The 13670-nt window shown below is 41.2% G+C and overlaps 1 protein-coding gene across 16 annotated transcripts in view; it reads left to right on the top strand.

Moving 5' to 3' along the window:
- ELAVL2 (ELAV like RNA binding protein 2) overlaps positions 1-13670 on the top strand; it is a 173399-nt gene that overhangs the window by 115093 nt on the left and 44636 nt on the right. For all 16 annotated transcript variants that reach the window (XM_051857178.2, XM_070066011.1, XM_070066010.1 and 13 more), the window contains one exon: positions 7894-7997. In XM_051857178.2, the coding sequence (XP_051713138.1) occupies positions 7894-7997 (104 nt within the window). The remainder of the gene's footprint in view (positions 1-7893; positions 7998-13670) is intronic.

Here is a 13670-nt window from a genome sequence, read left to right as displayed (position 1 = left end):
GAAATCAAATAGTCTCAGAGACAGTATCACAGGAAATGGTAGAATTGGTTGAAGAGGTTATGTGTTTCAAACATAGCAGACTCTGTATTTTAGGGTGCACCTGTAAGAGTAGTTGAAGTAAACAAGAAGCTGATGGTAAGCTTGATAACCAGAGCATGGTCAGATTTGTCACTTAGGAAGATCACACAGACAAGATTATAGTGAAGGGTGACTGGTTGGCCGGCGCCGCAGCTCACTAGGCTAATCCTCCACCTAGTGGCGCTGGCACACCGGGTTCTAGTCCCAGTCGGGGCGCCGGATTCTGTCCCGGTTGCCCCTCTTCCAGGCCAGCTCTCTGCTGTGGCCAGGGAGTGCAGTGGAGGATGGCCCAGGTGCTTGGGCCCTGCACCCCATGGGAGACCAGGAAAAGCTCCTGGCTCCTGGCTCCTGCCATCGGATCAGTGCGGTGTGCTGGCCGCAGCGCGGCGGCCATTGGAGGGTGAACCAACGGCAAAGGAAGACCTTTCTCTCTGTCTCTCTCTCTCACTGTCCACTCTGCCTGTAAAAAAAAAAAAAAAAAAAAAAGGGTGACTGGTTTTGTAGTTAATAGCAATCTAGGGAGGGAAGGGGTGATGGGTCAGGATATTGTAGCAAAGGCAGGATGTAACTGTGTAGTAGAACTTGAGCTGAAATAAAAATCTACTTGCCCATCTTAATTGATAAAAATGTGAACTTTTTCCTTCAACTCTTGGATCAAGTATTGCTTTTGGGATGATTTTTTTTTTCATTTTAAAAATTTATTTATTTGAAATGCAGAGTTAGAGATTGGGAGAGAAAGATATTTTTCTCCTTTTTAAAAATTTTATTTAAGGTATACAAATTTAGGAACATAGTGATATTTCCCACCCTATCCTCTGTCCTATCCACTCTGCCACCCTTCCTCCTCCTTCCTTTCTTTTCTTTCAATTTTTACAATGGTCTGCTTTCAGTTTACTTTATACTCGTAATAAGACTAACTCTACACTAAGGAGTTCAACAAATAGAAAAAAAAGAATAACAAAAAAACAGTTCCCCAACAGTAGAGACAAAGGGTGTGAACAATCATTGAATCTCAAAATATCAATTTCACTCTTAACACATTACATTTTCAGTACTCTATTAGTTACCACAGATCAGGGAAAGTGTATGGTATTTGTCTTTTTCCATCCACTGGTTCATTCCCCAAATGGGTATAGTGTCTGGGGCTGGGCCAGACTGAAGCCAGGATCCAGTAGCTTCTTCAGGGTCTCCCACACATGGGTGTAGGGGTCCAAGCTCTTGGGCCATTCTCCGTTGCTTTCCCAGGTACATCAGCAGGGAGCTGAATCAGAAGTGGAGCAGCTGGGACATGAACTGGCACCCATATGAGATGTCCACCATTGCAGGAGATGGCTTTACCAGTATGCTACAGTGCCAGCCCTGGATGATCTCTATTCTGTCTAGACTATATTTATTCTTTTTTTTTTTTTTTTTTGCCTACCATGGAAATTTTATCTACAATTGCATTGTAATAATGGTACATATTTATATGGAATACAGTGTGTCTCAGTACAATGTATGCATTGTATAATGATCCATTCAGATAGTTAGAATTTCCATCACCTTAAATGTTTGTCACAGTTTTCTTGTGAAACATTCAAGATCCTCTTTTCTGGCTATATTATTAGCTATTGTCACCCTGTGATGTAATAGAACAAAAAAACTTATTCTTCTCCTCTAATTGACCACAATAGCGATCCCACTGCTATGTATACACAAAGAAGATGGAATCAGTATGTTAAGGAGACATCTGCACTCTTGTGTCTACCACAATACCACCCACAAGAGTCAAGACATGGAAAAACCTAACTGTACATCACTAGATGGATGGCTGAAGAAAATGTGTATGTGCACATTGGAGTGCCACAGTCAGCCATAAAATCTAACCACTATAGTTAACCATTAGCCTTGCCCATCGATTTCCCTCTCTCGCCTGTTTCTTTTTTCTTCACAACCCTTCTTTTCTTTGAATACACTGTAGAATTAGTTCATTTGTCTCACCCTTTGAGAATGTAAACTTGATAAAAATGAACTTCCTATCTTTTTTTTTTACCCTCAGGTCTAACAGAATAGACTTGCCATAATTCTTGAACAAATAAGTAGAAGATATCTAGTATGGCTCTTGTTTATTTAAATTCAAAATTTTATTTATCGCAGTTTCATATTGAGAAGAATCTCATTTAATACTGGTTGGATAAAATTAAATTAATGTACCAAGTTTATAATCAAGAATTATGGCTGTCTGTTGCCTTTAGCTTTAGACCAGAGGGGGTAATTTGATATTCTGAATGTTGGTAGTAATTTGAAATAGAAAAGGCTAAATAAAATGACCTTTGAATGAAACAGGTCCAGAAGAGTGTGTATTTTTAATTAAAATATGCAATTAAAATTTTAATTAAAGTATGCTATTAAAGGCAATGTAGGTGGCAAGGGAATGGCTGATGCTTTGAATTACACATAGTTTGGGATAAATTGGCATTTACTGTGTTTCCCACAGTAGCACTTTGTCATTAAATGGATTGTCTTCCTGTTACTCTTCCTGTTCTGACCCCCATGCAGCTTTTGATAGTCCTCAGTGCCTTTCAGAGGTCTGTGGAGTGTTTCGGCTCTGTGCTATAGATCACTTGACCATGATTCTAAGCAGCCTTTTTATAACTGTTCTCCTTGTGCCAGGAGCATTTATAAGTGATTCTTCTATCTTGTGGAGAAGGGATCCTTTTCTGTGGCATATATGTTAGATCAAAAAGGAAGATGGAGAACAAAAGGCATTCATACACAGCAGTGTACACAATACATGCTGAAGTGCAGTATTGACCAGGGGTTTCCAGTACCTATGTGAAGGTCATAGGCTGTGTGACTGTTCAGCTAGCTGCTTCCATTGTGAAGTTCCAGAGTCTCTGTCACTGCTGGTAGGACCATGACTTGAATCAATGGTTCCAAAATCCTTAAGCACATGTGACCACATGTAGCTAGCTTGTAAGGCTAGCTGGGGACAAGTGGTTTTGATTCTTTTTTTTTTTCTTAAGATTTATTAATTTTAAAGGGGGTGGGTTTTGCTCACTATAAATGGCTCCAACAGCCAGATCTGGGCTGGGCTGAAGCCAGGAGCCAGGAGCTAGGAACTCCATCCTGGTCTCCCTTGTGGGTAGCAGGGGCCTATGTACTTGGGGCCATCTTTCTGCTGCTTCCCAGATGCAATATTAGGAAGCTGGATTGGAAGCAGATCAGCAGGACTTGAACCAGTACTCCTATATAGGATGCAGTATCACAAGTGGAGGCTTAACCTGTTGTGTTATAATGCCAGCTCCTTGATCCTGTTCTTAATTTTCAGCTATCATTGAGAATATGTAGGCTTGCAGAGACAGAATTTGTTTATCTTGAAGGCTTTTTTGAAAATGCTTTTTAGCTTTATCACTTTGATCAGAATTTTCTTTTTTTTCTGAAAAATTCTATTTAAGATTTTATTTGAGAGGTAGAGTTACAGACAGTGAGAGGAGAGACGGAGAGAAAGGTCTTCCTTCTGCTGCTTCACTCCCTTAATGGTGTCAACAGCTGGAGCTACACCTGTCCGAAGCCAGGAGCTTCTTCCAGGTCTCCCACACAGGTGCAGGGGCCCAAGCACTTGGGCCATCTTCCACTCCTCTCCCAGGCCATAGCAGAGAGCTGGATTGGAAGAGGAGCAGCCGGGACTAGAACTGGTGCCCATATGGAATGCTGGCACGTCAGGCCAGGGCTTTAACCCACTGTGCCACAGTGCCAGCCCCTTGATCAGAATTTTCTTTTAATCATATTGGTTTCCAGAGTGGTTATACTTGGAGTTTAAATGTAGAGCCTTAAAAATTTTTAAAGAAGTGATTCTTGATTTTGAGATTATCAGTATGCAAATTCTAAATTCACAGTGACTTGAAGAGTAACCTTAGATGATGTGGGTAAATGATACGTCGTTTCTGAGCCTTTTTGATAGCTTGTGACCATTACTAACTGATAAATAAAAGGACTGGGGAAAGTGGATCTGGGCTGAGTGTTTTTTCTGGATGTTTGACTTGCCTACTCATTTAAAAAAAAAAAAAATCTGCCCTCACTTATAATAGCCAGAAAAAGGCTCTATGTAGCTAAATTAAGTTTACATTGTCAAAAGAATGGATAAGATTGTCAAAGAAATTCATATGTAGTGAAACTGATATTTACACCATAATACAGATACTTAGAAAGTGGGCAACCAAGAAGCAATTTTTGTATAAAACTTTTGACAGAGAATGCCTGGTTATGTCATGCTTCAGATATATTTAAGGTAGTCTGGGATCAGGTGTATGTCAGTTGTGAATTGGGTAGTGAAGAGAACAGTGTTTGAAAGAGTCATGGATGCAGGGCCTGACTCCACTACTTCCTACTGCATTTTTGATTTGTAGAAGCTGATTTACCTTGCCACGCTTAAGTTATCATTTGTATGTTATTGATAAAGAATTTGAATATTGAAAATGATTAATGTGAGGCTAAAATTAAATGGTAACATACTGTGTAGTTAAAAGGTGAGAGTGGGGAGTCTTGTCTGTCTTTGCATCCATCTGTAATGCCTTTATGTATTTTAAGCATCTGGTAAATACTTGCTGGCTGGGCTAACTCACTTTACAGTGAGATCTGTAAAGTTCCTAACTCCCTTAGGTAATCCTGACAGCATTTTTAATGCATGCACAGGAGTGGATTTAGGAGTACAACATTTTAGCAGTAGATAACCTCATTCATATTATTTTGCTTCGGATATTAGCAAAATTTTGCTTACCTCAGCCACTTTCTAATGGGTGGGTGGCAGTAGGTAAATTAGAAACTAAATGCCACTAGGTAAAATTAGACATGTTTTTTCAAGGAAGAGAGATTATTTAGCAATAAATATTGTCTAAGCAGAATCAGTATTTATAAGGAGTAGAAACTGGACTGATTCATTATTACAGCTAGCCATGGTTACCTGAGGAAATCATGTCACAGACCCATTCAAGGGATATTTCCTGTGATGATTGTGGTGAAAAAGTCAAATGAGTAACACCAGGAAGCTTCTCATTCAGTCATTTAGCAAATCTTCGAGTGCCTGCAACATACTAGGCAAACTCGGAGGCCAGCAGAGGAGATAGCCAAGCAGGACAGGCTTTTCACTTTGCTTAGCGATCCTACCCCAGTGGATACTGCTGTGGCTGAGACTGAATTCAGGAGGCCAGTCAACTGTTCTTTGAAGTGGTAGAAAACTTGGATACTTAGGAAAAAGACAGCCATATATATATATATATCTTAAAAGTACAGCTGTCAAAAATGCAGTCTTCCCTGCGGAGTATTCTACATGCCCAGACTGTCAGCACTTGGCTCCCTCTCAGGGTTCCCAGAAACCCAGAGTTGCCTGTATTCTCTCTCTCATCATTTATGCAGTGATTTGTTAACCTGGTTGTATGATACAGTCACCAGGATTTTTAAAGCTAGTACCAGAACTTCATAATAGAACAATAAAGTCAGAATTTGGGGGAATGGGGATTCAGGCATCAAGTTTTTTTTTTAATTTATTTATTTATTGGAAAGTCAGAGTTACCCACAGAAGAGAAGCAGAGAAAGAGAAAGAGAGGTCTTCATCTGCTTGTTCACTCCCCATTTGTCCGCATCAGCTGGAGCTGTGCCGATCTGGAGCCAGGAGCTTCTCCCGGGTCTCCCATGTGGGTGCAGGGCCCAAGGACTCGAACTGGCACCCATATGGGATGCTGGCACTGCAGGTGGTGGCTTTACCTGCTACACCACTGGCCCCAAGAACTTTCTTTAAAGTTTTCTAGATTATAGTGGCCTAAAATTATGCCCATTTTGGTCACCTTTTCAAATTGAGAAATTTTTCTTTAGTTGAAAAGTTGAGACTTTTGGGGTTGAGTTTACTTATGTGTATGTGCCATTGATTCCAACTGCTGAATACCTCCTATTTTCTGAGATTGAGCCAGGGGTGAAAAAGAGTCACAACAACAAAACTTATTTTGAAGTAGCTTCTACTCCACAAATTTTCACCTTTTTTGTTTTTTGGTTTTTGGTTTTGCTACTTTCCCACATACTATCATTGGCTGAGATGTCACCACTGTAAATCATGTTCATATTTTCCTCATCTAGATCCTAAAGACTCCCTTTAGAAAATTAAGTTTATTGGGGCCAGCACTGTGGCACAGTACGCTAAGTGGCCACCTGCAGGGACAGCCATATGGGCGTTGGCTCGAGTCTCGACTGCTCCTCTGCTGATCTTGCTCTCTGCTTGGACCTGTGCACCCACATGGGGGACTGGGAAGAAGCTCCTGGCTTTGGATCCGCCCAGCTCCGGCCATTGCAGCCATTTGGGGAGTGAACCAGCAGATGGAAGACCTTTGTTTCTGTCTGTAATTGTACCTCTTAAATAAATAAAACCTTAAAAAAAAAAGAAAATTGTTTATTTGATGAAACCTACCCCTCCCTCCCTCTCCCTTTCTCTCTCCCTCTCTCCTTCCTGCCCCCTCCCTGCATGTATACACACACACTCATACACACACACATACATACACACACTCTGCCATGCAGATTTAATGATAGTGACCCATTGTGAGAAATGTGTCCTTGGGCAAATTTACCATTGTGTTAGTCAGAGTGTGTTTATAGGAGCCTAGCTGGCATGGGTCAGTCACTCAACATATGAGACTGTGCTAGCATAACAAGGGCCTATGATTTTACAATAAAATTTTTTATAAGTAGGAGCATACTCTAAAATACAATAGAAAGTATAGTATAGAAAATCCATGATCTAGCAACAGGAGCTTAATACCATTACCAGTTATTATGTTCTGTAGGACTGGTAGCACAGTAGGTTTGTCCACACCAGCATCACCACAGACATATGCCTGATACATTGTGCTAGGACATTAAGAGAGCTGTCGTCACAGAAATTTTTAGCTCCATTATGGAGAACCCCTGTTATGTTTGTGATAAATCTGTCCTTGACCTAAATGTCATTATGTGACACATGAGTATGTGCATCATACACAGATGATGCTTCACTAGTTTATTTGCCTTTAGAATGATGGATATTCTAACTGCTGGTTTTCTCCCCAAATGCTCTCAACAGCCAGGCTGGGCCAAACTGAATCTAAGAGGCTGGAATCCAATCTGAGTCTAGTATGTAGATGGCAGGATGCAAGCACTGAAGCCATCACTTGCTGCCTTTCAGGGTGCATTATCAGGAAACTGAGCTGGGACTTGAACCTAGGCACTTCAGTATGGGATGCAGGAGTCCCCAGCGTTGTTGTAGCCACTGTGCCAGACACCCACCTGATTCTTGACTATTTTATTCTATACTCTGAAATAACTGTACTTGGGTAAGACCGTAAACTTGTCGGGATACAACTTGCAGAACACTGGTGGGTTCCTGGTTGGTGTTTGCCGTCTTCTGGTTTTATGGGTAAGGAAACTAAAGCTGAAAAGGTGCTCTCCTTGAAGTGCTCTCAATAGCTCCGTGGAGATTTTCACCCACAGTTTCTGAAGCTGAATGTTGCCTTGCTGCTGGCACACTGGCTGAGCCATGGCATGTGTGATAGAACACTTTGGGGATGTGTGGTTTTTTAAACAGCACTGCCTGCTGAGTCCAACTGATGTTTAAACTTGCAAATATAGTAGACAGGAGATGAATAAAAAAGAAAAGACTACATGTATATTTCTAGGAGAATTAATGGAGAGTTCTTTTTACTACTGAGAAAATATGCTGGTGTTAATGACAAGACCATATGCCAAAATGAAAGTCGATCTCTGTTGATGTGTAGAACTAATATATGCCTTTTTCCACTTCCCTTTCATTAGGGCAGAGCTTGGGATATGGCTTTGTGAACTACATTGACCCCAAGGATGCAGAGAAAGCTATCAACACCCTGAATGGATTGAGACTTCAAACCAAAACAATAAAAGTATGTCTAAAAAATTTTATATGTACATGTAGAACAGAAGTTAAAAAAAAATCAAGATTTATCTGTAGGTTTTTTTCACTCTTAATTTTGGGCCAGTAGAAACACTTCTCTGGGAGACAGAGTGGAGCTGTTTTGTATTTTTTGGGTGATGGGGTGGTAAACTGTTCAGTGGTTAATGCTGTCTGTAATCACGCATATTAATAACAGGACTAAACAGCTTTCTTAGACAAATACTTGATGAAGGCTGCCGAATTAAATCCTTTTCCCTTGTAGGTAATTATTTGCTCTGCAGCTTGAGGGAAGCCTGAGCCCACTTCCAGTGCCGGGGTCGTCAGCCTCGTTCAGCACAGGCCACGGTGACTCTCTGGGGGAACTGTGAGCTGATGCAGGCTCGGCCACTACTTCCTGACTCTGCCACTGTTGCAGCACAGAAGCACCCACAGTCACTGCGTACACGAATAGAAGTGATCCAGTAGCACTTTACAACACTGACACTCAGATTTTCATAGAATGTTTGTCACAAAATACTGTTTTTATTTTTTCCTATTTAAAAATCATCCTTGACTCATAGATCGAAGAAAAGCAGTTGGCAGGTTGCTTGGTGCTTGGGCAATAGTTGGTGATGGCAGATTCAGCTTACTTTGAGGAGGCTGAAAGAGCTTATAGGACTCACGGGTTATTTTTCCTGTGCTTTTTTTTTTTTTTCAAGACCTTTGTATGTAATTTTTCTGATATTTTTCTGTTTCTGTGGATGATTGAAATTGTTATGTGGGTTCTCTTTGGATAAGAAGTTAATCCAGTGGATAGCATATCTTTATTTTGCTTTAGGAAATAAAGGGGATGTTGTCTCTAGCCAGTTCTTAGAACCTGTACTATCCATTTACCATCCCTTGCCCAGACATCACCAATCAGTCATGGCACTCTTTCTTATTGAATCTAGAAGTGACTCCCAAATATTTTTCAAAATCATGCTCCAGCTAGCCTCTATCAATTGACTCAAGTTGAAACCTATTTTCTACCCTTGATTTAACAAAGCAGCACAGTGTACAGCCTGAAGTTGTGAGAGGAAGTTAGTCAAGGCTGAATGTGGCATCCGTCTTGCTTAGAGACTTGTCTGGAAGATTTCTGCTCTTTTTTCAGGTATATAAGACTGCAGGATCATCTTTGTGCTTAAAAGTTACTTCTCTCAGAATTGTCAGTTAAGATAATTTGTTAGCTCTGGGTAGTTTTGACATCTCATTCTTTATATTTATTGGCCCATAAGAAAAATGCCTACCAGCTCTTTTCTAACTGCATAGGGCCTCCCCAGTACACTTGGATGTAGGATGTCCAACAATTCTAGAAAAATGTCCCGTGAAAAGATTCACCCTTCTATTAGAAAATTAACTGGTTTAGTGTTATCAAAATTTGAGGAAAAAAATTAGACCTTTAATTTAATAAAGACAGGTTTGTTTTGACTTTTTTTTTTTCAACCTGAACTGCCTTTTCTAATTGTTCACGTTTCTCTGCATACTTTCTGTTTGTGTCAGACATTAATATTTTAGAGAATGATTAAGAAGTAATTGAGGACTCAAAAGACATGCATTGTCCATTTATGAGATTTGGACTGTTTTGTGTGCTCTTCCTTTTACTTAGATTTTTGCAGGCTTTCTTCTCCCTGCTTTTGTTGATTTTCAAGATTTCTGCTAATTTGTCTTTGTTCTCATATTCTGAGTTGTGGTTAAGAAGAAAATGGGATGGGTTGAGGTGGCTCATCCTGGGAAATACCCTTTCCTCTTCCAGAAATAACATTCGCTGTATCCTTAGTTGAGTCGGTTCTTGTGCTGTACATTCTGACTGCACTAAGATCCAGGAGAAGGTAGATATAAAGGGAAACGGATCACTATAGGAGAAATGGCCGTGGCCTTCAAGGAGATCACTGGTGACAGCTGCTCTCTTACTGCCCATCATCCAGTCTTCTCTGTTCAGGGCCCAGCTGCTTGGGTTGAGTACATGGGAGAAAGGACAAGACTGCCTTGTGGCTTTTATGCTGTGACATCTGCTACTTCTCTTCTGATTTTCTGAAATGCAATGGTGGTGATGGATAAGCAGCAGGCTACTTCTTTCCCCGCCCCCATTTGGTTCCTGCAAAAATATCAGATAACAGCTGGTATCCTCACTTTGGCCCAGATTTCTTTGAGAGGCAAAGCAAACCATTTTCCAAAAGTATATAGCACCCTTTTTTGCCTGTTTGTTCTTGCTATTTTTTTCTTCTTCTTATTTTCAATTAGATAGGTTTTGTGCACTTACAACAAGGTCTTAAGCCAGGATTCTCTAGTGTTCACGGCTTTAAGTACCTTTTGGAAGCTACATTTAAGCCATCCATTCCCTGGGATGCTATTCCATAAATTAGTGTCTTTTTGCATCCTCTAGTTCATCCTGATGATGGCTGTCAGGCTAATCTTACAAAACACCACTTTCCTCATGTTACTTCTTACTCAAAATTCTATCATGTTTCTGTACTGTTTTACCATATCATTTGGCTTATCTCTGGAGGAGTGATGCCAGTGCTATTGCTGTTCTCCACTGTAGTTGGACTGGCTCTTCACTTGTAAGCAGATCTCATTCCAGCCTCTGCATATGCTTTGTAGCTCCCACTTCCTGGTGTACCCCTTCCCACTCATTTTTAGCTTGGAGCAAATTTAAAGTCCCTCCTTCAGCTGCTGCATTGCTGGGTTGTTCCAACTCCTCTAAGTTCCTCTTTCCCTTTAGACTCTATTCTTTACCGGTGGGGAACCAAAGACTTCTTGGGACTGAGATAAAATTCAAGCCTAAACAGTACTCTCTGCCCCCGTCTACATGGAGACCTTGGTCATGCATTTTGCCAAGACCAGACTATTGAAGACACAGTTGGGACTCAGAGCCTTATCTCCTGATATCTACGTCAGAACTCCTCTCATGACACTATGCTTTACTTTAAAAAACTACAGAAAATTAGTGTATATTTAATGAAAGAGTATATAAATGCCTGTGTACTCCTTGAATCTAGGTTTCTGTTTTTTCCAGGCTGTCTAGCATATAGTATGCTTTTTGGTAAAATTCCTGGTTATTGCAATATTGAAACACTGAATCAAGAACCATGAAAGGTGGTTTATTTAGTAGTTTCTCCTGGGGCTTCCTAATAGCATTAGCCCAGTAGGGTTTTGTGCAATAGATGATGTGTTGAATAACTGACATACATTCAGTATTTGTGCAGTGAGTGAGGCGGTCCCTCAGGCATTGTGAGATCCTAATGCACTTGTTTCCAGACTTGGTTGCCTCATATCACACTGGGAGTGAGTTAGAGATACAGGTTCCGGGTCCTATTACAGATCTGCTAGATCGTTGTCCACAGGTGAGTGTTGGAAATCTATATTTTTTAATGAATTTCTAGATTTCTGCCTTGATGATCCTTTTATAATTAATTTCATAACTCATAGCATTAATCATGCTTTTTCTTGGGAGTATTCCATAATAGTTCAGCATTTGGAGTTCAGAGTTGTTTGATATTAACTTTTTAAATGTGTGGCTTAGAAATTAGAAAAACTTTAGTATTCATTTTGTGTTAGGATGGAATGGATATATTTTTAATGGGAGCATTCATAGCTTCTAGGTCTCTTCTTCTAAGGATCACTCTTTTCTCTAACTGGGAAGATGCCCCAGCACTTGGCCTTGTTGGCAGCATCATGTTGTTCCTAGGCTACACAAGAGACAGCTATTACTAGTTCAACCTGCCCATGTTGCCCCAATACTGATTCAACAAAATGTGACTGGTACAAGATATTTTTAGCTTCTGATAATAAAGAGGGTAGTAAAGGCATCCAAGGGAGAGAAACATGGCAGCCTCAGACATTGTATGTCCATGGTTGATGGGATAGGGATGGGGATCGTGTCTCATCAAGAGCCCTCTGTGCCCCATGGGACCCTTCATTTGGTGGACTTTTTAAAGGTCAGTGGTTATGACTGATGTGTTCAGTCTTCATGTTCTTCACTCGTTTTAAAAAGAAGGTCATAAGTATTGATAAAATATAAATAGTATGTGAAATGTTTCTAGCTTAAAGTCAACACTTCTGTCTAGGTTAACAGTGTCACATTTAAATTCATGATTAGGGCTGGCACCACGGCCCAATAGGCTAATCCTCCGCCTGTGGCGCCGGCACCCTGGATTCTAGTCCCGGTCAGGGCACCAGATTCTGTCCCGGTTGCCCCTCTTCCAGGCCAGCTCTCTGCTGTGGCCCGGGAGTGCAGTGGAGGATGGCCCAGGTGTTTGGGCCCTGCACCCGCATAGGAGACCAGGAGAAGCACCTGGGTCCTGGCTTCCGATCAGCACGATGTGACGGCCACAGCGCACCGGCTGTGGCAGCCATTGGAGGGTGAACCAATGGCAAAGGAAGACCTTTCTCTCTGTCTATCCCTCTCTCACTGTCCACTCTGCCTGTCAAAAAAAATTAAAAAATAAATAAAAAATTCATGATTAGGAAAGCAAAATAATTTTTTCAAAAGATTTATTTATTTCATAGTTACACAGAGGAGGAGAGAAAATGGGAAAGGAGAAATATCTTCCATCCATCAGTTCACTCCACAAATGGCTGGGCCAGGCCAAATCCAGGAGCCGGAGCTTCTTCCAGGTCACGCACGTGGGTGGCAGAGGCTCAAGTACCTGGGCCATGCTCCACTCCTTTCCGAGGCATATTATCAGGAAGTTGGATAGGAAACGGAGCAACCAGGATTCAAATTGGGCCTGTATGGGATGCCAGAGTTCCAGCTCAACTCACTGCACCGTGATGCCAGCCCCAGAAAGTAAAATAGTTTATTTCCAAAAATACGAGTAGACTCTTCTCCTTACCAAGTACTCTGGATGGGTAATTATCACATGCTTACTGAAATACGAATGCCTGACTCCCAGCATCTCTACCAACTTTCCCTCGTCAAACAGGGGGCTGAGGAAACTTTAAAGAAAGGGGGGGGGGTCCCTTTATCTGGAAAAGTAGCAGCGATTATCTCGAGGAATAGAACTTCATTATTATTGCTAGGAGATACTCCTAGAAAACAGTCTTTTCTGTAACCCTCCAAAGAAAAGACCCTGTCTGCAAGTATTGCCAGCATAGACAAACTGCCTAAGTGTGATCTTGGTTAAATACTCCAAATCTTTTCCTAGGTAATTCAAGCATAGCTAGGCCAGGCTAACATTTACCTTTCCATAATAGTTATCAAATGCTGAACAGTAATATGAAATTTATTACAGTAAAATAACTAAACCATTATTAAGCACATGAAAAGATTTTATAAAAATTAGAATATGATCTTTTTTTATTTGACAGGTAGAGTTATAAACAGAGAGAGAGAACAGAGAGAAAGGTCTTCCTTCCATTGGTTCACTCCCCAAATGGCTGCCATGGCTGGTGCTGCACTGATCCGAAGCCAGGAGCCAGGTGCTTCTTCCTGATCTCCCATGCAGGTGCAGGGGCCCTAGCACTTGGGCCATCCTCCACTGCTCTCCTGGGCCACAGCAAAGAGCTGGACTGGAAGAGGAGCAACTGGGACTAGAACCGGCGCCCATATGGGATGCCGGTGCTGCAGGTGGAGGATTAACCAAGTGGGCCACGGCGCCAACACCAGAATGTGAATTATTTTTAAAGATTTATTATTTATTTG

Source organism: Oryctolagus cuniculus, chromosome 1, assembly GCF_964237555.1.
Source record: "Oryctolagus cuniculus chromosome 1, mOryCun1.1, whole genome shotgun sequence".
NCBI classification, from domain to species: domain Eukaryota; kingdom Metazoa; phylum Chordata; class Mammalia; order Lagomorpha; family Leporidae; genus Oryctolagus; species Oryctolagus cuniculus.
This window is presented reverse-complemented; position numbering and strand designations above follow the sequence as displayed.